General features: G+C 48.3%; 1 protein-coding gene across 3 annotated transcripts in view; it reads right to left on the reverse strand.

Moving 5' to 3' along the window:
* Positions 1–390: 390 nt before the first annotated feature.
* Positions 391–25,970, reverse strand: part of ZFHX3 (zinc finger homeobox 3) — a 313,065-nt gene continuing 287,485 nt past the window's right edge. For all 3 annotated transcript variants that reach the window (XM_069868223.1, XM_069868222.1, XM_069868224.1), the window contains 5 exons: positions 23,648–23,781; positions 23,240–23,440; positions 14,276–14,378; positions 8,237–13,693; positions 391–3,696 (listed from right to left, as the gene is read on the reverse strand). In XM_069868223.1, coding sequence (XP_069724324.1) covers positions 2,108–3,696; positions 8,237–13,693; positions 14,276–14,378; positions 23,240–23,440; positions 23,648–23,781 — 7,484 coding nt within the window. In that variant the 3' untranslated portion in view covers positions 391–2,107. The remainder of the gene's footprint in view (positions 3,697–8,236; positions 13,694–14,275; positions 14,379–23,239; positions 23,441–23,647; positions 23,782–25,970) is intronic.

Here is a 25,970-nt window from a genome sequence, read left to right on the forward strand (position 1 = left end):
CGGGAGGAACCTGCGTTCACAGTCTTCGAAGTTCCTTTTTGAAGCAGGAGGAGGATGAAGATGATGGGGAGAAGGCTCTCGCGCTTTCGGGGCAGGGGAAACAGGGGGGTGGGCCAAGAAGATTGTTTCTGTTGACTTTTGGCTATGGAAGTGAAACAGCAAGCATCTATTTGTCTCCAAAATCTACATTTTTAGCAGCACGGAGTTTTCCTTTCAAAGTCCGGACCGTAAGAGATGCGTGCGTGTGTCTGCGTGTTCCCACAAGCGGGGACGGAGCTGGACGGGGACGCCAGCGCCTGGCACGTGGCTCTGAGCCGCGGCGCTCGCCGCTCTGCCTGCCTAGCACGGGGGAGAACTTGGAAAGAGAAACCTGCCTTTTGGTGCGCTGGGTTTTCGCTAAGAGTTGTCTCTCTGCTTGCAGAAGAAGCACAGATAACAACCTGGGTACTTTTTTTATTCTTTATTTAAACTTAGACTTGTTTGTTTAAATCAGAAACAAATTCTCAAGTAAAAAGAATCCTTTTTGCTCATTCTGCACCAGTGGTGAAAGGGTATGTCTTTGGATTTTATTTAAAGCATGAATTTTCTTTAGAGAAAAAAAATGTAACAAAAACGTTTCTTTTTTTTTTTTTTTAAAAGAAGGAACAGAGTGCAGCCTAATTACACAAACAGAAACAAATGCTTATAGTTTAGGAACAGAGTCTTTGAAGCATTTACAAAATGAGGAAAGGAAGAGGGGGAAAAAAAAAGAAAAGGAAAAATGGAAAATAAGAAAGAGATAAGTGCACAAGGGTAACAGACATAGGTAAATCGTATGTATACGCCTTAAAAAGTTTCAAACCCCCAACAAAAAATATTCTGCAAGGGATCCTACTGACCCCCCAAAACCCTTTGAACTTCTTTCTTTAGTTTTTATAAAATAATTATGCAACCACCCTCTAAGAAATGAAGGTAGCGACCATAAGTGGAAGATTACAGGATGGGGGAATGGGGAGTAAAGGTACAAAGGGGAGAAAAGCTTAGGCGAGTCAATGGATTGCAATCTATCTGGCTAGGAATGAACAAGACAACATCAAATGAGAAGCCGTCAGCTGGACCATACAAAAGCTAAATGTACACAAAAGGGTTTTTTTCTTTTAAATCTACCATACTGCTTCAGTTCATTTCCAATGCAACAATCTACTCAACACCAAAAATGGTCATATCTATCATAAATACAGAAAGTCAGTTGTTTTAAAACTTATTTTTTTTTTAAGCTCCGAGTCCTCAACACTCTTTGTGTGGATTTTTTTTTTCTGAAAAGTGGGAGTGCTTAACTTTTCCCCTTGAAATTGACTTCAGCAGAAAAGCTACCCTTAGAATCCCCGAAAAGCTAAAGCAGTTCACATTGTTTTTCTCTTGAATACTTTCTGCCCATTTTAAATTAACAAAAAAAAAAAAGAAAGAAGGAAAAAGAAAATCCTTTTCTGGAACGAAAATGAAACAAAACAAAACAAAAAAGAAACCCAAAACAAACAAAAGAAATTTTATATATATATATATATATAAAACAATGATTCTGAAAACAGAACAAAGTGTGAGCGATTGACCTGAGAATAAAAAGACATTACATTTCTTTTTTTTCTTTTAGCAAGCCATTGGTATCTGAATGCTAAGATAGCAAGAAATTTAAAACTGTAACAAGGTGGGCTGCTTTCCCATACAGTGCATGCCGGCCTCTGCTGTGCTATCGACGTGGGGCGTTATTGAAAAGGGGCAATATACAAGGGGCTCAAGCTCCGAAGACAGTAAGGAGGCAGCACGGGCTTTCGTCTCCCAGACCAACAGTACCTTCGAAAGGACAAATGTAACAGATTTCTTTTTTTTCTTTTTTTTTTTCTTTTTTTTTTTTTAAAGTTTTATTTTATTAAAAGGAAAGGAAAAAAAAAAAAGAAATGTAAAACCCACCGGCATCGTTATATGGGAAAACAACCCACGCTTTTTTCTTTTTTTCTTTTTTTTGGTTAGAAGCTTTGGAATTGCAGTTAGTCTATTTTTTGAAATTGGTTTGTTATTAACTTTTTTTTTTTTTTTATTTAAATTCATTTTCATTGTTCATCTTCAAAGCTTACAATCTGAAGGTGTCCATTCCTACGCTAGCTAGACCACTGTCCTTAGGGCAGCCGGGGTCCCGGGGCCCCTCCGCCGGGCTCGCCGGTCCATCTGACTTTTGGCTAAGATCCGTGTCAGACTCCTCCGAATAGTCGTCTGTTGGCATCGAGGGCTGAACCCCTGAGGTGCTGCATGAACTTGAGGTAACCGTTGAAGATGAGGAGAGAGGAGGGAAAGGCGGCGGCGGCGGCTTCCCCGTTGGGGCGCGGGGGGCTGTTGGGGGCCAGGGCTTTCTGGAGGCGTGGGGGGAAGCCGGGGGTGGCCTGGGGGGCGGGGGGCTGTCGTTTGAGTGAGCGGCCGACTGCGAGGTAGATGCGGTGCTGGGGTCGGGGGGGCAGGCAGAGTGAGGTAATAGACTGGGGTGCTCTTTGGCGTTTCTTGCTGCTCTTGTGATTGTTCGGTGTTTGTGCGGGGCTGACTCGAGATGCTGACTGAGGGCTTCGTCCCCACACACCGTGCTCTCGCACGCCACGCACTGGTACGAGCCGCTGCCCTGGCCGCTGCCGGTGGGCACGTGAAGCACCATCTCTTGCAGGTTCGCCACGGACTGGCCGAAGAAGCAGAGGGACTTCAGGTGGTCGCTGGCCGCCTCCTGGTCGCCGAAGCCCGCCTGGCACTTGCGGCAGACCAGCTTGTACTGCACCTTCGGGACGATGAAGGGGTCGCAGAGGGAGTCCGCGCCCTTGCCTTCCGCTTCGGGCTCTTCTTGGGGTTTGGGCAGGAGGGGGGACACCTCGCGGGGTGCGTTCTTCTGCTCTTCTTGCTTGGGGGGTTCTTTGGCAGGGTCTTTGTCCGGGGTGGCAGCCCCCGCGGGGACGGGGGTTTGGCTTCCTTTGGGCTGCTGCGCTTTCTGCTGCGGCTGCTGCTGCTGCTGCTGCTGCTGTTGCGCCTGCCGCTGCTGCTGCTGCTGCTGCTGCAATGCCTCCTGCAGACTCTGCTGGTATTGCTGGTACTGCTGCAGCAGGGAGCCAGGGGACAGCCCCAGCAGCGCCTGCGACAGCGCGGGGCTGTAGGGGAAAAGCCCCTCCATCCCGTACATGGGCTGCAGGTACCCGCTCTGCAGGGCGCCGGGGATCTGCGGGGCGTAGTAGGGGGAAAAGCCGGGGACGAAGTAGGGAAGGAACTGGCTCGTCAACAAGGTGGTGGGGTCCGAATTGAGGGCGGCCTGCAGTGCCTGGAGCTGGGTGGGCTCCACCGCGTACTCCATGGCGGGCAGCGGGGCCGTGAGGGCGCCCGCCGGTGTCTCCCCCTTCTCCTTCTTAGGCCCTGGCAGGGCCTCTCCCTTCCCCTTGGGTGCCTTCTCCTTCTCTTTTGCCTTCTCGCTCTCCTTCTCCTTGCGCTGTGGCGGGGGCGGCTGCTGCGGCTGCGGCTGCGGGGTCGTTGCCGGCGGCTGCTGCGGGGCCACGGCCGCTGTGGCTTGTGCCGGGGTGGGCGAGCTCAGCGCGGCCGGGGGTTGTTTATTTGGTAATCCAGAGGTGGGGAGGCCGGGCGAAGGGACGCTTGTGCTGGGCAGGCCCATCAGGTTGGGTTTGGGAGAAGTTAAAGCTGCAAGAGGGAGGAGAGAGAGGTGAGGAGTCGCTTGGCAGGCAGAAACCACAAGGCAAGGTGACCCCAGGCCACCCTGCAACAGCCCCTGCATCACCGTGTCCTCTGCACAAGGGCAGCGGCCGGCCTGAGCTCAAAGAGCACGGGTCAGCAAGCCCATCCATCGCTCCTGCTCCCTCGAGGATGACCGCTCGTCTCGCCGCTCCCCCAGGCCCCACGCCGCCCAGCAGCACCAAACGTGGTGCCTCTGCCGGGGACACCCACCAGCCTCCTGGTACACTCAGCACGGCTCTTGTTTTACTGACCCCTCTGAAATTCCTGAATAACTAACGGCTGATGTCAGGGACAGGCGTTTTTCCTACATCTGCACTAACCCGTCCTTTGGCCAAAGGAGGGAAGTGTTACGCCCGATGGCCGCAATGCTACCTACATACTGTCAATCTCGTTAAAATCTCCACAGATTAGAAAGCCTTGGTCACGGCAACCACAGAGTTGACTGAACAGGCTAAATCTACGTTTCTTTGTCCTTATTAGGTTGATGTCTACAAATCCACGAACCTCTGATGCAAGCCCTTCCTTCCTTCCAATGCAAGAGGCTTTGGGTGCCCGACTTCTGAGTAATTTCAGAGTTTATGCGGTATTCAGACATCACCGCAGGGCATGAACGTCGCGTTCTGGGTGGAATTAAGAGCATTGTGATGCTTCCTCACAAAGGAGATGGATTAACGATGGAATGTGAAGTCTGCTCATCTTCCCAACAGCTGGAAGAGCCAGCAATAACACAGACCCGCCGTACCAATTTCTATTCTCACAGCAGGTAGTAGTCGGGACCAAGAGGAGTGTGGGTCCTGGAGTCACCTCCATTAGTGACATCCACTGCCGTTGGCGAACGTGCTCCCAAAAAGGAACGCTTTGCTTGGGAAGTCAGTGCCATTGGGGGAAAATAAAAATGGAACAAAGCTCTAACATTCTGCACAGCCCTGCATGGTCCGTGGCCCCAGAGCCAGGAACCTGCTGCTGGATCCACCCCGGTCACAAACCTGTTCAACAAAATCTAGCCTATCGTTAACGAAGCCCCAGTCCTTAGAGCTGCAACAGTAATGGTCTGAAGAGTTGCTGAACAACTTAACAGCCATGGATGCACAGCAGCCTTTTATTTTAGGTTGTGCCTCTTCTGTGATACATCCAGTGGGAGAGGAGAAACTGCTGCTTTGGGGGATGATCTGAGACACGATTGCAACTTAAAGTCTTTTCCAAGGAAGCCAGCAGAGAAATCTCTGTGCACAGGGCCAGTGGTGATTCCTGGCAGGGGAATCCAGCTGCTGTGGGGCTCCTTTGCCTCATGAATGCATTGTAAAAGGAACTCAAAACACAGCTAGGGAGCTGCAGCTGCCCCGTTTATCCTGGTGAGGTCTCAAATCATCATCCTTGACCCTGAGGAACAAGTGTAGGCATCCTCAACCATCCCATCCCTGCCAGTAGCAGGCAGCCCAATACTCAGGTCCTTGGCGAGAGCAGATGGCAGGACCTGGGGGCAGAGGCTGCTGGAGGGAGCAAAAGATGTGAAGTCTGTGCAAAGACACAGATGCTCCTCAGGCTTCTGGATGCTAAGCCCAGTTGGCTGCCTGCACAGTCACGTCACAAGAGCCTGTCACTTAACTATGCTCTGTAAGGTTGCTGTAGCTCAGAAGGAATCTATACTTCTCTTGCAGAATCATGCCCTGAGCAGTAGCTGGCGGCTACGGGGAGCACAGCATGCTCCAAACCCCGGCTGCGCTCCACCCTGGTGCAAAGAGCTCAACCTACAGTGCTGCATTCACCCACTGATGCTGGAAGCCTGCACCCCGTGCTGGCCTCCTGAGCCCTGGCAGAGCCACCGTGGCTCTACAGAGACCAGCCTGGTGAAGAAGGTCTGGGAGGAGCGCAGCCAAGAGCTGGGAGAATTCAGCAGTTGCTGATGCAAGGCCCTTCTGAACTTCGCATCTGCTCCTCGTGTGGTATTGAGACAATAGTGATTGGTGAAGGTATGGAGTGTATGAAGTGAGCCTCCATGCAGCAGCCGTACAGATTTCAGATAAGGGCACACTATGGATAGATGCCATTGAAACTGATGTTCCCTAGCTGAACAGTCCCTGAGAGGTTCAAGCACAGGAGCAGTGGCTAATTCATAACATTCCTGGATGCACAGCCTTATCTGCTTCGACAGGCTTTGAGCTGAGATGGCCTGACCTTTGGAGCTTTATCTAAAGGCCACAAATAGTCTGTTTGACTTTCTAAATAGCTTAGTCCTGTCTAGGCAGACACTGATTGCTTTTAACATTCATGGTACGTAGCCCCATCTCCCCAGGACACATACTGGGCTTTGGAGAAAAATAAAGGCAACAATACAGATCGAAGTGCAAAGAAGTCGTTTTAGATCTTGCTATAAATTTGGGGTATTAAGTAAACAGCACAGAGCTACCTGAGATAGGCTGGCACTATAATTTGCCAAAGAGATCCTCTCGGCCTCTGAAATGAGATCTTCAGTAAGAGCAGAAATATTGCATGAAAAAGCCGTGGTGTGCAAAGATGCCCTTCAGACATGGAGCTACGATGACTCAAGAAGCAGGAATGGGCAAAAGCCATGAACAGAACAATCTCTAACAGCAACTGTTCTTAAAAATAGTTTCATTACAACAACCTATCCTATCCTACAACTACAGTCAAGAATGATTACACTTTTGCTTTGGGGGTCATGGGAAGAGTTCTGTAACTATGCAGAAAGGCCTTACAAAGGCTGTAACTCCCAGCAGAAAGCTCTTCCAGGTTCCAGAAAAACTGACTCTGACCTTTTCTGCTCTCTGATAGGACCTTCTGACACAAACATCAGCAACTGCACCACAAGGTAATCCCCTCTGCTGCTCACGTGGAATACAGGATCTTGATTCTAAAAGAGGGGATCATCTTTGGAAGGGCCAGAATTCAACAAATACAGCAAGACTTCACTCTTTTTCATTTGACAACAGAAGATATTTCAGAGACGAGCAGTAATGGAGAAAAATGTGAACACAGCCACTTCCAAGGGGAGAGGAAGATGCCTGTTACGTGTCTCCAGTGCTCTCCTTAGGGTGTTAAACCCAGTGTCTCTGCAACCACACACAAACTTCAGGCACTAGTGATGTGATTTATAGTATGCAGCTCTGCAGACAGTTCCCCTTGCAAATGTCAGATGACCTGTTAAAGTTCCATGTAACTGCTCGCACCAGCTACTACCCTTTAGTGTAAGCCTTTGATTTGCTTATCCAAGGATTTGCCTCCTGGATGACAAATGAAGATGGCAATCTTATTAATTTGACACAACCATGTTACCTGGCAGCATCTGCACTGAGTTTTCCAATCTGTTGAAAAAGGAACTTCAGAGCCAGCCTACTGGATAAAAGCATGAGAAAGTCTTTTTGGAGACTCATAGCACTCTGGTTTCTGATGAAGAAGCCAAGAAGATGCTCAGATCCTATTTTGGCTTCACATCATGGATTATAACTCATCATTAGCCAATTATTTCAGTTACTATAAGAGAAAGTTACTGCTTTTGGGCACTGTCTAATAGTGGTTGACCTCTATTGCTGCAGCGCCAAAACCAGAGGTGGGCAGTGGCATATGGTGTAACCACACCACGTGTTACGGTGTCACGGGCTTTCCAGCCAGAGACAGACTCAGCCTGTTGTCAAGACAAGACGCTCGAATCAAATCTCAGGATACCTCTGTAAATGTAGTGCAACCCTGGTGAAAATCAACTTGAATAGGGATCATCAGAAGTAAACAGTCAAGTCTGCCAAGCGAAAGCAAGTCTCCTAGAGAACATCAATCCCACTGTCATGAGTGGCAATTCAGACACAGGCATGTCTCTGGGATGCCATAGATGCACCAACAGTGAAATAATCCCTTTGAATCAAGTTTTCGATGTCACTGCCAGTCTACTGAGCAGTATCTTTCACTGCCAGTGTTTGCTACACATCTTACACTTTCCACCCATTCACTAGGTACAAGGGAAAGGAGCATCCTCAAAACCCGAAGGTCACCATAAGGATGTTACATAAAGATGCTCCAGGTTTCTGTCACCGGTGCTACCAGGCCCATCACACTTTCCCCTAGAAACAGTTCAGAATTATTGAAAACCTGGGATGGCATTACATAAACTGAATTTAATAACAAAAGGAAAGGCATAATGAACAATGCATTCAGCACATCACTCCTTTTGATGTTCCGTTTGATAAATCCTCTATTTTCCATTTCCTTGAAGGTGCTTCAGAATTTTCAGTCTGTGCTAATGAAACAGAGATATGCAGTGTGTCTATATCTTGCTCTGTTTCAGACCTTGCTAGAAAACCCAAGTTCAGGAATCAAAGATAAAATACCTATTGCTTACTTGACGCCAAGTAGACATGCTTAACTAAAGGGCCGGGTACCCTATTATCAGTCATTCTCAAGACAACATCCGCTCGCGATAAAGAAGTGTCAAGTTAAGCTTGCCTCTGAGCAGTGTGATAATATCCATACCCACCTGTGTTTGATGGAGTGAAGCCTGGTAAGGATGGGCTGTTGAGGCCTGGGAGCAAGACTGGAGGGATGCCCTGTAGTGCTGGGTATGCAGCAGGAAGGTTAAGAGCTTGCAGAGGGGTGTTATCAAACATGCCCTGCTGTTGAGCTGCCAGACCAAGAACCTCATTGGCTTTTTTGATCCGGTCCAGCTCCTGCTGAGCCATCAACTGACGTACAGTAGCTGGGTCAAAATACTCCTTTTCCTTATCCAACTGGCTTCCAATGGTTTCTTTAACTTTGGAGATATGCTGTTGAGAGAAGATATGGTCACGTACAGACAGTCGAGCGCTGTACTTGATGCCACACAAAGTGCACTCTGTTTTGGGTCCCTCGTAACTTGTTTGGTTAATACCAAAATGCTTGGCCATGCTGAGTTTGGACTTCTTCTCCTTTGCCCTAGCATTCTGGAACCAGACCTGAACAACTCTCTTTGGCAGTCCAATGTCATTGCCCAGGACCTCACACTCCAGCATGGTAGGTGTCCTGTAGTCATTAAAGCATGACTTAAGAACTTTTAGCTGGAGATTAGTCATCTGAGTGCGAAAGCGTTTCTGTCCGGGCCGGTCCCCGCTCTCTCCAGACTTGCTGGCTGAACCACTTGCACCAGGGCTGGGTGAGCAGGGGTCTGCAAGGCTGGATGTTTCGCTATAGTCCACAGTACCTTCATTATCGTACTCTTTGCTGTAAAAGCTGGGAGCTGGGCTGACCAGGCCAGAAGACAGCCGATCTTCGTATTCAGACATTGCTATCATGGCAGCTTTTGTCAGACCTTCACTGGGTCCTGATGCTGATTTGGTTTCAGTTGCAATCCCTGTTGCACTGTCGTTGTCTGCGTTCCCTTCATCTCCTGTTGTAGTGTCTGTGATTGCAGTGTTGACAGAAGAGCAGTCATCGTTGTCCAGCTTCGTTTGGTCAAAGCTCAGATTGACCGAGGACATCGAGGGACTCTCGAAGTCTTCTATCCCTTCCACCTTAATGGAGGATGGACTCAGCAGAGTTCGAGGTGACAGTTCCATGCTCTTGTTCACTGGGGAGAGAGGAACGCTCTGCCCGTCACTGCTAGTTGGTGGCATGTGGGAAAAGCTTGCTCCATCAAAGATGTCTCCTTTCATTTGGAGTCCCCCATCGCAATCTAAGAGCATAGCAGACAAGGTCAAGTTGTATCCAGCTCTCTTGGCCTCATGCCAGTGACGGGATCGGATATGAGCTTCAAGAGCTGTCTTTGCTTTAAAGAGAGCTCGGCAGAAGGGACACCGTCTATGGGCTTGGGCAGGCCCCACAGCTCTGAACTGCCCCTTCCTTTCCCGTGCACGGGTGTTCTGAAACCAAACTTGAACCACGCGTTTCTTCAAGCCCACTTCATGTGCAATGTGATCCAACATTTTCCGTGTTGGGTTGGAGTCGAGCAAGTATTTCTGATAAAGAATTTCCAGCTGCTCTGGGGTAATGGTTGTCCTTAGACGTTTATCCCTTTGTGGTTCTTCTCCTCCAGTCCCACTGTCATTTTCTCCAGGGCTTGCACTGGCCTTTTCCTCCAGCTTTCTCTTTAGTGTGTTCATTGTGGACGTTGGAGTTGACGGTGAAGTGGCTGAGCTTGCTGGAATCTGTGGTAACGTTCCAGATAGCAGCTGGCTCGCAAGTAGTGGATTACTGGGATCAAAAAGCATGAACGGCATATCCAGCGTTCTGTCCAGGAATGGAGGGTGGATAAACTGGTTCTGTGCACTCAGAAAATGAAGCTGTTGATGCTCCTGCCAATGCTCAAAGGAAGGAAACGCCAGCTTACACTGGTCACACTGGTATGGGATTAGCTGAGGAGGTAGGTTTGCCAGCTGCTGAGGGGTGGATGTGTGAATGGGTTTGAGGGAGAGATGTGAGAGCTGAGAAGGACTTGGACTTGACTGTGACAAGGAGCACTGGGGGGCCTGAGGAGGGGGAGGTGGCTGCTGCAATGAAGAGGGGGAGGATAACTGAGAAATCTTTTGGTGTGCTGAACTTGTCTTTTGTTCTCCTTGGTCCTGTTGCTGCTGAGACTCTTGCTTTGGTTGCACTTGCTTCTCTTGAGTTTGGTTTTGCTGTGTACTCGGAGGTTCAGACTGCTTTGGTTTCTCATCTGTAGCTTCTACTTTAGAACTATAGGTGGAGGAATCTTCTGCCTCTGCTGTAAGCTGCAGAAAAGCTGAGGAGGTTGCATTGGCTGAGGACGTAGGTGTGCTGTAAGCTTGCGAGGGCATTGGTGTGCTGCAGGAGGAGCTGGTTGGAGTCAAGATCTCCATTGCATCCATAGAGTCTTCATTCTGGCTATCATCTTGTCCATCCTCATCCTCATCTTTGTAACAAAGCTTTTTCTGGTGTTTAATGAGATCAAATATGCGCTGAAAGACTAGACTGCACTTTTTGCACTGGTAGTTCAAGTTGCTTGTTCTAATGTATCTGTCATTCGTAAGCTCCCGTCGCTCCCCGTCTTTGCCTTCTCCCTGATTCTCGTAGTTTTTCCTAGCTTTTTGACGGGCATTCTGGAACCACACCACAATAACACGTGTAGGGAGGTTCAGCAAGTTTGAAAGCTGCTCAAATTCATCATCCTTTGGATAAGCATTGGCATCAAAGAAGTCCTGCAGGACTCTGAGTTGGTAGTCAGTAAAGCGCGTCCGGGAGGACCGCTTGCTTCCCCAGTACTCCTGCTTTTGAGGTTCTGGAGAAGGAGGCCGTGAGTCTATCTTCAGTTCTTCCAGGCTGGTAATGGGAGGATTACTGAAGTTGTATGGGGAATCCTTGTTGCGCTGGCGTTCTTTGAAAAGAGTGTTTCTGAACCAGTGCTTGATCACTTTCTGGGGCAATCCAGATTTGTCTGCCATCTCTTTGATCTGTTCCTCACTTGGGGAATTGTTAATATCAAAATACTGCCGAAGGACTCTGAGTTGGTCGTCAGTGATCCGTGTCCGCGGCCTCTTGTTCTGCTGCTGCTGGAGAAGGCTGGGGTTGAGCTGATGCTGGTACAACTGGGCCAAGTCGGCAGGCAGAGGGTCCACGGGACCCAGCTGGGGCGGCAGCTGAGCAGGTAACGTTTGTAGTGGCATGGTTTGCATCATAAGTGGTGAAAAGATGGGGAGCTCCATCGGCATGGAGAGCTGGGTGAGTGGCACAGACGGCTGGGCTGGTGCGATTGTAGGAGAGGTAATTGGTGGAGCAGAAGTAGGAATTGTAGGAGTAGAAGCCGGCTGAGGAGGTGCCGCCGGGAGCGGAGGTGGGGGTGGTGGAGGTGGGGGCGGTGGCTCTGGGGTCTGAGGCCGTAGGGGGTACAGCTTGTCATAGTGTTCTCTGTACTGTTTGGCAAATCTCTCTAACTGCTTAAAGGGAAAATAATGTTGGTGAACGTGCTCTTGGTGGCTCTTCAGGATGAGGATGTTTGAGAAGAACTTGCCACATGTATCGCACTCAAGCTTCTCCAGGTTCTCACCTTGCTCCGTCTTCCCATTTTTCTTCTGCACTTTCTGCTTGTTCTCATTATACTGAATGACAAGCTCAAAGCCGAAGTTTTCCAGCAAGGCTTTTGTGGCATTTCCTCTTGCGTCGGAGGCAATACGAGGAGGCAGTATGGAAGGCTCCAAACTACTGCCTGCTACAAAGTCCTTCTTCTCTTTGGGCTTTAAGTTATCAGGCAGAGACTCCTTAGATGCTAGATTATTTTCCCCCCTCTCTACACCTTCCCTTTCCCGCGGGGTTTCTTTTTCTTTCTCCTTCACTATGGGTTTATTCTTCTTCTCAGCATGCTGGCTCTGCTGTATAAGGACGGAATGAGGTTGTGACAAGGACAGCTGACCTTGCTGCTGCTGTAAGAGCTGTGGATGGCTCTGTTGAGGGAGCTGAACTTGAGCCTTCAAGTCCTCCAGCAAACTCGGACCTGTACCAGTCAATGTCAGCGCACCACTGGTGACAGGCAAACTAACTTCTTGACTGAGCTGGAACTCGGCACTAGGGATGTAGAAAGGAAACAAAAGATGCTGCTGTTGCTGAAGCTGCAGAAGGGTCTCAGTGGTCATCGGAAAGTGCGGCAAAAGTGCTGGGTTGAACAGCTGAGACTGCAGGAGAGCAGCTTGCTGCTGCAGTTCTTGTTGTAGATGAGCCTGGACTTGGGCCTGTGCCTGTGCCAAGGTCTGAGCTTGCTGCTGTTGCTGCTGCTGCTGCTGCTGCTGTTGCTGCTGCTGCCTGGACGCAATCATGTCTGCCAGCTTTTTTCGGTTCACCTCTTTGGGTTCCGAAGGGGAGGAAATACTAGTGCTTACAGGGTTACCTAAAGGAGGAATTCCCACACTGTCACTGGATACCTGGTTGAGCAGGCCGGGAATGGGAGCTGCGCCCGAATTACTGGTGTTGGTGGTTGTAAAAGTATTACTGTTGCTAGCGCTCACTGGACTGGGAGTGGATGAACCCAAAGACAGACTGCTGCTGCTGCTGTTGCCAGCTCCGTTACTACTGCTGCTGCCCCCCGCCGCCTCCAGCTTGGCGGCGCGAGCCTTGGTTTGGTGCAGGACAGACCTCATGTGGATCTCCAAGGTTGAGCTCTGACTGTAGGCCACATTGCAGGTGTTACACTTAAAAGGTTTGTTGTCTGGGCTGCTGGTAGGTTCGGGCTGCCCAGTAGCAGACTCTTGGAGGGCTCTTTTCAGTTTATGCAGATGAGAAACTGAATTGTAATGGACCAGGAGAATGTTCTTTTGAGTGAAAGACTCCTTGCAGACGGTGCACTTGTAAGGGCGAGATGGATCTAGAAATTTCTCCATAGTGAAGTTAGGGCCCTTCCTGAAGGGTAAGGCCCTTTTCGGTTCTGAGCCGGAGTCCTCTTGCACCGACCCCGAATCACTACCTGTTGGGCTCTGTTTATCTTCCAAATCGCTCTCCTCCTCCTTGTCTTCCTCAACTATTATAGTGTGGTCTTCTGCAAGCGAAGGATCGCCCATAGCAAGGAGGTCCCCATTGACCAAGAGACCACCATAGAGCTGCTGGATGTCAGCCTCGCTCAGCTCCAGATGGCTGGTTTCCAGGTGCTTCTTCAGGGCCTGGAAAGTTCGGAAGCTGCGCTGGCAAAGGCAGCACATTGTGGCCGCCCGGATGACGTGGTACTGGGAATGGAGCTGCAGCTTCTCAATGGTTTTGAATGCAAGGCTGCACTGGTTACAACGGTACTTGTAGACATGGCGATCGGACACTGGCAGTTGAGGCCGCTTCGCGTGAACTTCATTGAAATGTGTCTGAAGGGCTGCCGAGCTCTTGAACACCTGGTTGCAGCCCTTCTTCCAGCAGAGGAAGCCAGAATCCTCCCTGGCAGAGCTCTGATCGGCTGGAACGGGCTTGGGGTCTCCACTGTGCTCTGCGCTTTCTGATGGCAAAAGACTCTTCCCCGAGTCCTCAGAGATCTCTGTGAAAACAAACCACAGCAAACCTGAAAATTACACCAGCACACAAAGGCAGATCAACACCCTCTTTTTGTCCCTAATATGTCTGTGTTTTTTTCTCTGCAAGATGAGAGGTATTCCTACCATTTCTCCTCTATCTTCATTCATTTATTTTAATACCAGCCCATTACCCTTACCATGGACCATTGCATAAACCTACACAATTTACTTTCTTGCCAACCTTGACTATCTGGAAACTATTCACACACATACATGTTCCCTTAGCACATATGTCACCTTTAATTCTTCCTTTTAAGTGAAGGCCATTCAGCCACCTATCTGTCTTTGCTGTTTTTCTTTGATGTCCTGTCTATCTTCCAACAAGAAGGTTCATCAAACTGAATGTCGTGTTTGAATCTTGGTCCTATTAAATCTAAAACCAGCCTGTTTGTGGTGTAGGTGAAGGGAGACAGTTCTGTTGGGCGCTGTCTGACTGCAGTTCTCAGGAGAAGGCTGGGTGGAGATGCCCCCAGACAGAGTGCCTGCCCGGGTGATGGGAGCTGCGGGAATGGTAGGACCCATGGAACTCATCGACCTGCACTCACCAGGCTGCTTCCCCAGCTCCTCTGTGGCTGAGTTCCCATCCTTCTCTGGAGTGGCTGCCGGGAGAAACATGCTGCTGGGCATCATCACCTCAGGTGTTGTCACCTGGAGACAGGGAGGGGAGGACGCAGGGAGGAGAAAAACACAGGAACATATTTTAAACACCTTCAGTGGCAAAATTAGACACCAGTATTGTAAAGTCAGAGGCGTCACTTTTCATAGCTCACTGAAGACTCATGTTTATTAGACAAAGCTCACATCAGTCAAAAGTGTTTCTACAGTTACATTCTGGACATAATTAGCAGTGCACACTTGAAGAATAATCTTATTATTAATATTTTTTCCTTTATGTAGAATTCAGACTTTGATCACTGACAATGTTTTGTCATGGGCTGTGAAACTTCTTGTGCAACCAATTAGGTAGATAAGTTGAAAGGCCCACCTTAAGCTGCTGAAAACATAATAAGGCCCCTAATTAAATCATACCTCGTAAAGTACACTGTAATCTTGAACTAGGGAGCACTGCAGCACTGTTTTCAAAGTGTATCGATGCAGGAAAAGGAGGGGCATGAGAAAGAAAAGTACAAATAAGGAGAGAGGTGACAAAGGAAAGGATGAATAAGGAAAGACTAAAAAGACAGCAAATTGTGAAATGAAAAGCTTTCGGTAACACTTTCCTTGCTCTGACTGACGTATCACCTTCACCTCTAGAACCTGCACCATCACAACCAGTGCAGTGCTTGAACACCAACATTTTGAAAGAGCTGAGAGTTTGCTTGCTTCAACTAGAGACGCCCTTTGAGTCACACGCACACACATCTTTTTCTGGAAAACTGTGTGTGTTTGGGTGAATCCAGTCACAAAGAGAACAAACATGAACTACCTTGCTAGCAGTTTGCATGTGGCTGGCATCAGACACAAGACAACAAATACCCTTCTAAACATCCAGAGCCAGTACCTGACACCACTTGAAAAGCTGCCCCACAGCTCTTCTCCCCCAAGCAGAAACTGGAAAGACAGACCCATATCACCATCTCTCACTCCAGAGCACTGCCGCCAGCGCTGGTTGGATGCCTGCGGCAAGCGAAAACACCTCTAGAGCTCTGAGCAGCTGCATCCTTCAACCACTGACACTCAGGGAGCGCTTCCCTTCCACCAGGGCTGTGGTACTTGAAGGAACAGAAACCACCACTGGCTTGCAATGCTTGTGGAGCTCGTGCTGCCAGCCTCTGTTGGGAAAATGAGGCATAAACATTCCCAGACAGGTGTATTTCCTAACAAAACAAGTCTCTCCATCCTTCTGTCAGGTAATAAGAGGGCATTTGAACCCTGGATTTCAGAAGAGAGAGACTGAGGCTGTTATCTGCATGCAGTGTACCTTGCTTTCCGCAAAGTCAAGGACCTCAAGGCTCCGACTGAATCACGTGAGGTATCAGCAAATCTGTGGTGAAGCTGAGGGTAAACCTACGTGCAGGACGTGAAATCTTCCTTGTCTGCACGCATGTCAAATCCCAGCAAACACAGTCTAGACCTTCGCTTCACTAAGCGAATGGAAGCAAAACCAGCCTATGATAAACCTCAGAAACAAATGTTCACGTATGAACGGCTGCAGACATCTGAACCGCACCAGGGAGGGATGTGGAGCTCCATCCCTTGCCTGGGACGGCCGGTACACAGAGGTGAGCACTGGGTCTACAGACGTCTGCAGGAAAGGCAGCTGACACTGATAAATCACCAGGAGGGAAGCTGAGCACACCGAATTCATTCCACCTTTTACTCTAAGCAGGAGCATCTGACAGCTGTGGGTGGTGGGTCAGAAGACGTGAAAGGTCACTGGTTAATTCCCAGTAGCCAGGCTTGGAGGAGGGGGACAAGCAGGGATGCTGAGGAGGGAAGGCAAGAAGGAGCCATCCCTCTAAGCTTTATCAGCAGGGAGAGCGCTTTCCTAGGATCTTTAGGAATTATGAAAAATAAATCATGAGAAATTAAAAAAAACCCCAACAGAGTAGAAAAAGAATAAAATTATCTAACACCTCAGCTGCACATCATTATAGAAAACTGTGGGCTTTTTATACGCATTACAGTAAGGCAGCCATCCCCACTACCACACTCAGTACGACGGATCAGTAATTGTTTTCATACACTTTAATTAGAAAAACTCAGATGGCTATGAATAATAATGGAAAAGAGAGACTTTTGCACTTGAAAGGTTGAAGTCAATCAAGTGTGAATGACGGCAAAAAAGAAAAAAAAAAGACACCAATTCATCAGGCCTCTGTTGTCTCGCCGCGTCTTTAATCATAATTCCTGATTGGGATTCAAGAAGGCAGTAAGCAGCGGTTCTTTGTCTGCCTTCACCTTCCGTCAATTAACTCTCCCCGAAATATAATCATCAACCTCACATGCTCCTCTGCATCTTAATCTGGGTCTCCAAACCAATAAGTCCTGCCCTATATGTGTTTAAGTAATTACCTTTATCTACCTGTATCTCTATAGCCACAGCTCTCACCCCACTTCTACCCCTCCCTCCCCAATAAATAAAAAAAGGAAAAAAAAAAAAAGAAGGGAGAAGAAAAATAAAAAGGCTGTGGTACATTAAATTACTACAGGCATGAAATCCCAAAAGGCAAACAGAAAAAAGCTGAGAAAAAGGTGCAGGAAACTAGAAATTCTGTAGGGATGTAGGGCAACTGCAGGCAGTTGGGACAGCCAGGCAGGGCTAGCCCTGGGAAGAAAAACCTTGAAAATAAGGCACAGGTCTTGCTGGACCCACTTCAGTTCTCTACCTGTTCAGCACCATTCAGTTTTCCCTTGAAAGGGCTGCCTGTTTCCTATGACATTTTCCAGGACCAGAGGGTCCTTCATCCCCATCTCTGCGCAGGCAGCAAAGGGAAAAGCAGTGATAAGAGGCTTCGCACCTCAAACTGTTTTGCATCTCTACTGAATTCCAGACACCCACTTTGAACTATTTGTCCTTTCACAAAGCAAACCTGCCCAAGGAGATACCATGTCCTTGTACATGCAGAAAATGCCTCGCACGTTGCGGCTGCTTTTAACATAAACAGATAGCAGGAGTACCAAGGGGACAGGAAGGTTTAGTAGGCCACGGCCGCCCGACAGATAAACAAGCAGCGGTGCTCCACAGCACAGCATTTTGTACTTGAGATGTATTTAAATGGCATTAACTGCTCTAGTGATAGAGATAGAGAGGAATGTGTTTATCTTGAGCACAGCCTGTGTTAGCGTGTGCGGTCGTTAAACGCTCTCCCCCTCCCTCTCACCTGAGCAGGCAATACCTGGCGTGTAATCCTGGCATCCATCCTCACCTCTGCCCAACACCTCTATCTCTCTGTTTAAACGTTTCTTCAACACCAGCTGTTTCACAACGGCAACAAGTCAGTTGATGTGAACCGTTATTAAAAAAGCAAACCAACAGATGTAACTTTGACAAATGTGATTTGTTTTTTCCCTTTCCTTCTTCTATACAGACTCGCTTTGCTCTGACTAATACTACACTGTATACCCTTTGCAGCTACAGCTGTGATCTTCTGGCCCACAAGCCACCAGTAAAGGCTTCCAGCTTGGAATCACCGCTCTCTGTTACAGCAGATCTACCTCTGCAGCAAGAGTGCTCGTCTCGCCTCTGCTCCTCCATCGCAGGTCTGCTCTAGGCTGCTCTCCAGGGCAATGTTACCACACAGAAGGCAAATGGTTCTCTCAACCCATGTTGCTCTTAACCTTCCTGTCCCAATGGAATTGGGAGGTGGGAAAGCAACAGCAGTTTACTCCTACCCACTCTTTCTGACAGCCCGTATTGGCATACCAACAGGTGGATCAGGTTATGGTTATCTGAGTAGAGGTCAGTGATCCATGAACATTTGGAAAACCCTAATGCTGGGGCAGGCTTTCAGGGAGCACCTCTGGCTCTGACCACCCCATCCCTGTCCCTGTCCTGCTCAGCGGGGCAGGGAATGTGCTTGTGTAAAGAGTGAAGGAGGGGGAAGCTCAGGCTGGAGATTGTGGCAGCCTCTCCTGCGTCCCATGTGAAAACACATCCCTGATAGTCTGTAATGGAGATGGGAATGCCAGCAGGAGAACTTCCCTCTAGAGCAGATTGCAGAGAAGCCAACTATGTGCCTCAGAAGATGGAAAGTTGTTGGGACAAGCCCCTGCGCTTCCAAGGACCCTCCCTTTTGGATGAAATTCAGATCCCCTTAAGTAGGTAAAATTCCTTTATGATGAAGAGATCCACCAACACGTATGGAGACTTCAACTCTATGGCCATTTCTGTAGATAATGTGGTCCAGTTTCACAAAAAAACCAAGGGCTGACGTACCTCTTCTGCCTCCCTGTCCCACGAGTATCCTCAGCAGACTGCACCTGCCCTGACTCCTACAAACCTGTCACCAGTCTGGAGAACAACCAGTGGGTCCACTTCTCACTGGTGACAACCTACAGCAGTGACAAGTGCGGCTCCTGCCACTACCAGATCTACCAGATTTTGAGGATGATGAACTGCAGAGCTGCTTTTCAGCATGGGCCGGAGGCTCAGAGCTCCAACAAACCTCCTGCGCTGGCCCTGGCAGCGTGACACAAGCATATTTCTTGGCACGTCCAAAAAATTAATCTTAGGTGGCATGAATCGCCAGCTCCCCTTGTGCGCTGGATCTGCCTGCTCTGACTTTCCTCCAAACTGAGTGACAGTCTATGTGGTTCCTCCGTAAATGCCCCAAAATGCTGAAATCGTGTGGCTTGGAGAAGAAAATGTCTAGAAGGGGTCTGAGGAGATACGTTTCTATCCCTATGTCCATGCAACCAGGGGGAAATACAGATGCAATGCAGGGTTCCTGAACCAGACAAAGGAGGTAATTTCCATTACAAAGAGAGAGAGAGGGTGCTGGAGTGAAAAGCTTCATTAGACTCAGAGAGGCAAAGCAATGGCAGTATACCAAGGTCACTTCTAATTTAGACCATCTAATTGGCAAACATGGCTCCAAATGGCTATCATCTCACAGGGCTCAGAATTAATGAAGCCCGATTATTTTCATTACCTTCATCCGAGATGGAGAATGAGACACAGAGTGAGAGGGAAAGGGGGGAGTGAGAGGGGGTGAGAAGGAGGGAGAGAGAAAAATTGAATGACAGCAGAAGGGAGAGAGCAATAAGAAAAGACAATAGGAAAGAGGGAAAAAACAGAGATAGTAAGAGGGAGAAGTAAGGATGGCAGGGATGGGCAAGAATTATTCTTAGTGCAAAGGAAAAAAGAAAAAGATGGAAAGACATCTAGAAACACTGGAAGATGCCCTAAACTGAGGAAGAGAAAACTAACAACAGAAATGATGGGAGAGGAATGTGCAGAAGGATAAATCCGGCCGTGGGAGGAGGGAGAGCTCCCCACTCCCGGAGGCTCTTGGGAAGCCGTCCCTTCTCCCGGCTTGAGCCCATCAGTCTTGTCAATCGACTGTGCAGGCGAACTGCACTTCACCCTCATTAAGGGGCTCTCTGCTGAAGCGGTGCAGGCCCAAAGATTAGCAAAGAGGCTGTTATGTGGAAAGATGGCGATTAGACCCGCTCAGAGCGGCTGAAATGCCACAGAAAATCAACCTGGCCACATTCGTTCACCAGCCCTGTGGAAGAGAAGACATAAGAGAAGGGAAGGACAGCAGGAGCCTCTGTCCCTGCCCCACAGGGGCTTTCCTGGCCCCCACGTTGCACGGGGACGCGGCTCGTGCTCCTCTCCACTCAGCCCGTGGCTGCAGCCCGGCCAGCCCCCAGCACAGCGCCAGGGCCGGTGGAGAGGACCCGGGTGTCCCACGGGACAGTCAGCCCGGCTGCTCACTGATATGAAAAGGACGGGGCATGGAACATCCAGGTCTGAGATGCTGAGCACAAGCAAGCAGCTGTTACCATGGCAACAGACATATTAGACACTGCAGGTTCCTGAAAGGCGTCTGATAAGGTATTATTAACTGGAGCCTCCTCCGAACGCCGAGCGCAAAGACACTGTGTCGAAAGGGACCTGGCTCCCATTTACTGGACTGTAATTCCCTTGCAGTGGCACCAAGACCTGATACATGTGCCAGACCGAGCCGGGAATCTTAGCTAGAATGAGCAAAATTAGGAACGTTTGAGGCTGCAACATTCTACACAAGCCATACCATTTCTCAAAATATATAACATTTAATGCAAAAAAGAACAACCTTTTGACCCGCGTGCTACTTGACTTGAAGCAGGAGAGGTGATCTTCCCAGACATATCTCTGGGTACCAAAGGGAACAGGTACCCAGGACTGGTGGCAATTGCAAGGTGGAAAAACCAAAAGGAAATGAAAGGATGAGCTTCACAGCTAAGCCAGTCTCCCTGGTTCTCAGCAGAAGTCCTGCACTCTGCAGCAGAAGGATGAGGTCCTGTTGTGCTCACCTAAGGGACTGTCCTCCCTGGTACTGCAGTTGCTTCGGTCACGTCCTCTGTGGGGTGTCCCCGAGCTGCTACGTGAGTGGCTTGTGCCCGTTTCCCTGTATCCTGGAGGACACAGACATACTCAGGCCAAGAGGACGGACTAGCCCAGCAGTGCCCATTCCAGACTGCACGTTCCACTGACAGCCCAGCTCATTTGACATCAGTGTAGCAGACGCTCTTAGCAAACTGGTCACGCTTGTTGGCCTAAGAAAGGGGCTCAGCTTCTCCTCACTGCTCTTCTAAGGTCAAAATGTCTACCCTCAACTTAGAAGCTAACAAGATTCGTTCAAGTCCTCAGTAGGTAATTACACACTTAGGCACCATCAATCAAAACGGATGCAGGTCGCAGAGACTGAGGTCTTTGTGATGGGACAGTTCCTTGACCCAGGTGCAGGAGTGGTCAGCAGAGCTGAGCTATGCCCTGCTAGAGCCCATGGGCACGCCAGCTTTGCAGGGTTAGTGAACTGCTTGTGCTCTTTTTCCCTACATGTCTATATTTTGTTATTCAGAGAGCGCTGGGACCTGGCAGCCTGTCTAGATTTTTAATTGGTTTTATGGAGCGCTGTGGTTCTCAGGGGTGGGTTGGCCAAAACAGAGGGCAGAAAAGTGAGAGGATAGTTAGCTGGTAAAGCAAAGAGGAAAGACAAAATGCATAAAGATGTCTGAGAAGGGGCTCCAAGAGGACTGGAAGGGTGATAGAAAGAGAAGACCAGAGAACTATAAGAGAAAAGTTGGGCAACGCTGCATGTGCTTGCCTAGACAATGTCACAGGAAGGGGGTTGATAAAAGAACATGAGTATTACGACAACACAATATTATTCGACTCTATTGTCAGGAATCAGCAAAGAAGGAAGAAAACAAGCAGCAATGGGGTGCAAGATAAAAAAAAAATCACAAAGAGAAAGAACTGACAGGAATCAAAATAAACACTTGTTTAATATACTTGGCAACAAGTTCTTAAATGCAGACACAACCTTGCCTTGAAGATTATACCAAGGAAATGACATTGTAGAAATCTGACAATACATCCCATTTGTGAATTTAGAAGGGTTTTTGAAAATGTGCCTTATTAATTCTACCTATACCTTAAACTGACACCAGCAAATTAAAAGGCACACTCATGTGAAACCTCTGAAAAGGGAATTCGTGAAAGAAACATTCTGGGACTCAAAATGTTATTTATTGAAGCAAGTTCCTGAGCACTGGAGAGTGGGGTAAGCTTTTATAAGCATTTCCACACCGCGACAGCACGTACAAGTCTTTCAGAAGAGGTTCAGCAGCTGCACTCACAACTCCATGCATACGCCAGCAGCAAAGCAAGCCAGAACACAAACTCCAGGTCTCACAGATGAGAACTGGAACACTGCACTGTTAATTTACTACTTCTCACCAAGGACTAGCTCTCAAGTTAGACGAATTTCAATTCCTCGGAGACAGTGTTGGAGAAGAATTCCCATGTTAGGTGCTAAAACAAAGATGCAGGACAGAACAAGATCCTAGTACAAACACATTTGTGCTGAACCACAATCTGCTGTCTGAAGTTTCGGCTCCTCACCAGAACACTGCAGTAAGAATCACATCCCATACACAGCACTTGACAAACAGCTTGAGAAGTGTTGTTTCAAGTTTTGAGCTCTATGCAAAGACAGCTAACTTTATCTAGTGATCTTTCACGCCAGACTTCAGTGGCTAACTTCTAACTTCTGCTTAAATTTTAATTTAAACCCAGGATTTTCAAAGCATCTTAAAAACAACACTTGAAACAGTAGCTCAAGTATTCAACAGCATCCTAAGGTCCCACCTCCCTTGAGCCAACGGCAGTGTATCCCTTGCTCGTTCAGGTTACTCTGAAAAAAGGGAACTGTTACACAACAAAAGCATTATAATTTTGGGTGGAGCAACTCCTGACAGAAGTAACAGATCCAGCTTATCTCATAAAACCGTAACAATGATCCTCAGTAAGTGAACGAAGTGCAGAACGTGGCTAAACAATAGGACTGTCTCCTCTCCACAAGATGAGACCGCCATGGAGACTCTGCTGATTCTTAAAATCATATTTAAAGCAGAAACCTGATATCTAATTTCCTGTAATGTTACCTTAATTAACCTGGCTGTCCTTCTTGGGAAGCGCTCATGAACAAACGAGCACTTTCTCTCTGCATCAGGAGCAGCCCAGCACACCAGCTACTGCACCTCCCAGAAGCTTTGGTGCAAAACACAATCCCATGCAACGACCTCAGCAGTTAACGCAAATCATATTTATTTCAACCTCTTCACAGCAAAATTACTCAATGCTGCAACATTGCCTGTTTCCGCAGCGCTGAAGCACAGACAATATCCTCTCTGCAGTCAGAGAGTGCAGAGATGGGAAAAACCTCAATGACAGAGTCCTGACAGATGAAGGAGCTGCCCACTACAGCAAAGTAGCCTGTGCAGGTCAGGCTGTCCCTTTACTCTTCATCTTTGCTAGGAAGGCAGCAGACACGCTTGACTACGCAGCCACTTACTGTCATGATGAGTTTCTCGACACAGTCAGGTGACACACTGTGCAGATGGGTGAGGTGCAGCTGCAAATGGATCTTGTTGTTCAGCATGTCCTGGCAGAGCGGGCAGCGGAGCATGGGCTGCACTGAGTGCTGGGTCATGGCGTGCACCCGCAGCCGATTCACGTCTGTGTTACTGTACTTGCAATATGGACACTGATACATCTGCAGAGCAAGAGAAATGAATCACGCAATTGTTACAGCTGCTGCTTTCCTCTTTTCTTACAGCTAGACTTTAATAATTCGATGCCTTCTCCTACCACCAGTTATCGCCTTTCATCCTCCTTCTCCTATTTTAGTCTTTGCTTCTGGCACATATGAAACAAATTACCTGCTTGGAGATGCACAAAAATCAGGGTTCTTCTTCCTTACCTGCTCTGATTTGGTCTCCTCTGAAGTTTTTGACCATTTAAACGGGAGAGGTGACTCAGAGCTGCTGGGAAATGATATTCGTTTAGAGGATGCTGGAGGCTCTGTCAGCTCCTTCTCTGCCTGGCTGGCTGGTGCTGCAACAAAAAGAGATTTATATCAGGACATCCCTAAGAGGCTTAAGTTGGATGAAGACAGTATTTCCATTTACTCTGTTGTTGTTTCTTGAAACACATACCAAGGAGTTGGAGGAGGATGAGTTTGTGGACTAACTTACATCCTACAAAGCATGTCTGGCCAAAAAAGTTCATTCTCGATTATCTTCCACAGTAAGGGAACCGTGTCATTTAGAGTTAGAAGCAGAGAAATCTCAGCTGTTTCTGCAGGCAGCATACAACCTGTTAGGTACAGGAGAGTCTTGTCCTGTGTTTACGTTGGACACATGAGCGCTTGGCCGGATGTGAAGGCCAACGTGTCATCTCCAGGAGCAGCTGGACTGGCACAACAAAGCAGAACTCATACTCCTAGCTCACTTAGGACTTTTCTGCATACAAACACTCTGGAATATGCTTGCCTTGGAGATAGCTGGAAGCTGTGGCTCTCAACTCAGCCGACTTGCACTTTGTGAGGGAAGCAGCCTGGCCCACGTGCCTCAGGGAAGAACATACATCTACAGGTACTTCCCAGCAAGCATTCCCACCAAAATGACAGTGGCAGAGACCCAGACTACAACCAGCACTGGGATGGCACCTGGACAATCTCACACTGTAACAAGCCGAGGAAGGACAATCTGATTTCAGCAAAACAGAAAAAGGCGAACGAGCCCCAAAGTCCACAGCAAAACACTCTGCAAGTTGCGGCACTCCAAGAAGCACATCCCTGACCTTTATCCCTCCCCCGAACCCTGGCAGCCTGCAGTACATAAATTTGTGGGACATCTATTATTTAAAAACTGTAAGGACAAGTATATTATACACAGCCCCCGTCTCCTCCTCCCCGAACACACATTCATAACAGTACTTTAATCTGTCTCGAATCGACTTCAAACCCATTTCGCCCTTAATGGGAGTTATTCATTTTCACTTGAAAGGTAATATATGACAGCTGGATATTTAATATGATGGATCGGCTGCCGATTAACAAGGCACTGTAGCATTCTTAGACTGGTCCCCCCATACTCTTCCTCTTGTCTCGCATTCTCTTTGTGAACCCACTGATATCCACTCCTTGTTTCAGAAGATGCCGTCAGAATAAGATCCAGGTAAACTGCCTCCTTCTCAAAGATCCTGCCGCTCGCTGGCATGAGCTGTATTTTGAAAGGTACCACCTCACTGTAAGAAATACAATCCTTGTGTCTAACCGTGTTCCCTGCCAGATCCCACCCCTAAACATTCAGTTGAATAGAAGCAAAATAACTTCCAGGAGAGGGAAAGTAGGTGTTGTGAATAGGTAGCAATACTGACAGAGGGAAGCAGTGACCAGAGGAGCTCTGGTACTACTGAAGTTGTCATAGTAGACTTGGCCATACCAAAGCCTGTTTATAGGAGATTTCCATCCATGTAGCGCTGCCCTGCGGCACCCCTGGTATTTCAGCCTTGCGCAGAACAACAGGCTGCTTCTCAGGCTGATCGCTGGCTGAACCTGAAACCTTCTCTGGGCTTCAGAACTGGAAAGTCATTCAAGATAACTCCCTTTGACTTCTCTGCCCTCGAGAGTGATGGTGTCTCCTGCATGGTCCAAGCAGGGTCTCTCTGAGCTCTCAACCACACCTTCAAGGGTGCCGCCTGCTCTGCAAAACTATCAACAGGTGCTGCCATGAGCTGTGCTGGCACTGCCAGCCTGCAGGAAAGGCAGAGGACATGAGGGATGAAAAGGGATGACTTGAGAACCTCCTGCTCATGTTTATGCATTGCCTTTCCCAATAAACAATGGCAACACTTTCAGTTTTGGCAACAAAGTCAGACCCACAAAATACCTACACAATTGCATTAATAAACCCAGACGAGCTCTGGGCACTTAAAAACCTCTGGTGGTGGGATGTATGCTGGCACAGTGAGACATGAGGAGCTTGAAGAGCCCTTGGTCCTTACCCTCTGGCACCAACTTCACTGTGCACCACTTCTAGCAGCTCACCAGTGTGATGTTTTCAGATGCAGTGACTAAATTCAGCAACCCAACAGCCAGCGACCCTGCAGCTGCTCAACAGCAGCTGTAACCTCTGGAGTCACGACAGGGTGTTTTCTTATTTCCTTTCTACTGGGAAGTGGCCTGCTTAGAATCAGGGCACAGTAACAGGTAATTAAAATTTACTTTTACTTATCATCTC

Source organism: Phaenicophaeus curvirostris, chromosome 14 (assembly GCF_032191515.1).
Source record: "Phaenicophaeus curvirostris isolate KB17595 chromosome 14, BPBGC_Pcur_1.0, whole genome shotgun sequence".
In the NCBI taxonomy this organism is placed as follows: Eukaryota; Metazoa; Chordata; class Aves; order Cuculiformes; family Cuculidae; genus Phaenicophaeus; species Phaenicophaeus curvirostris.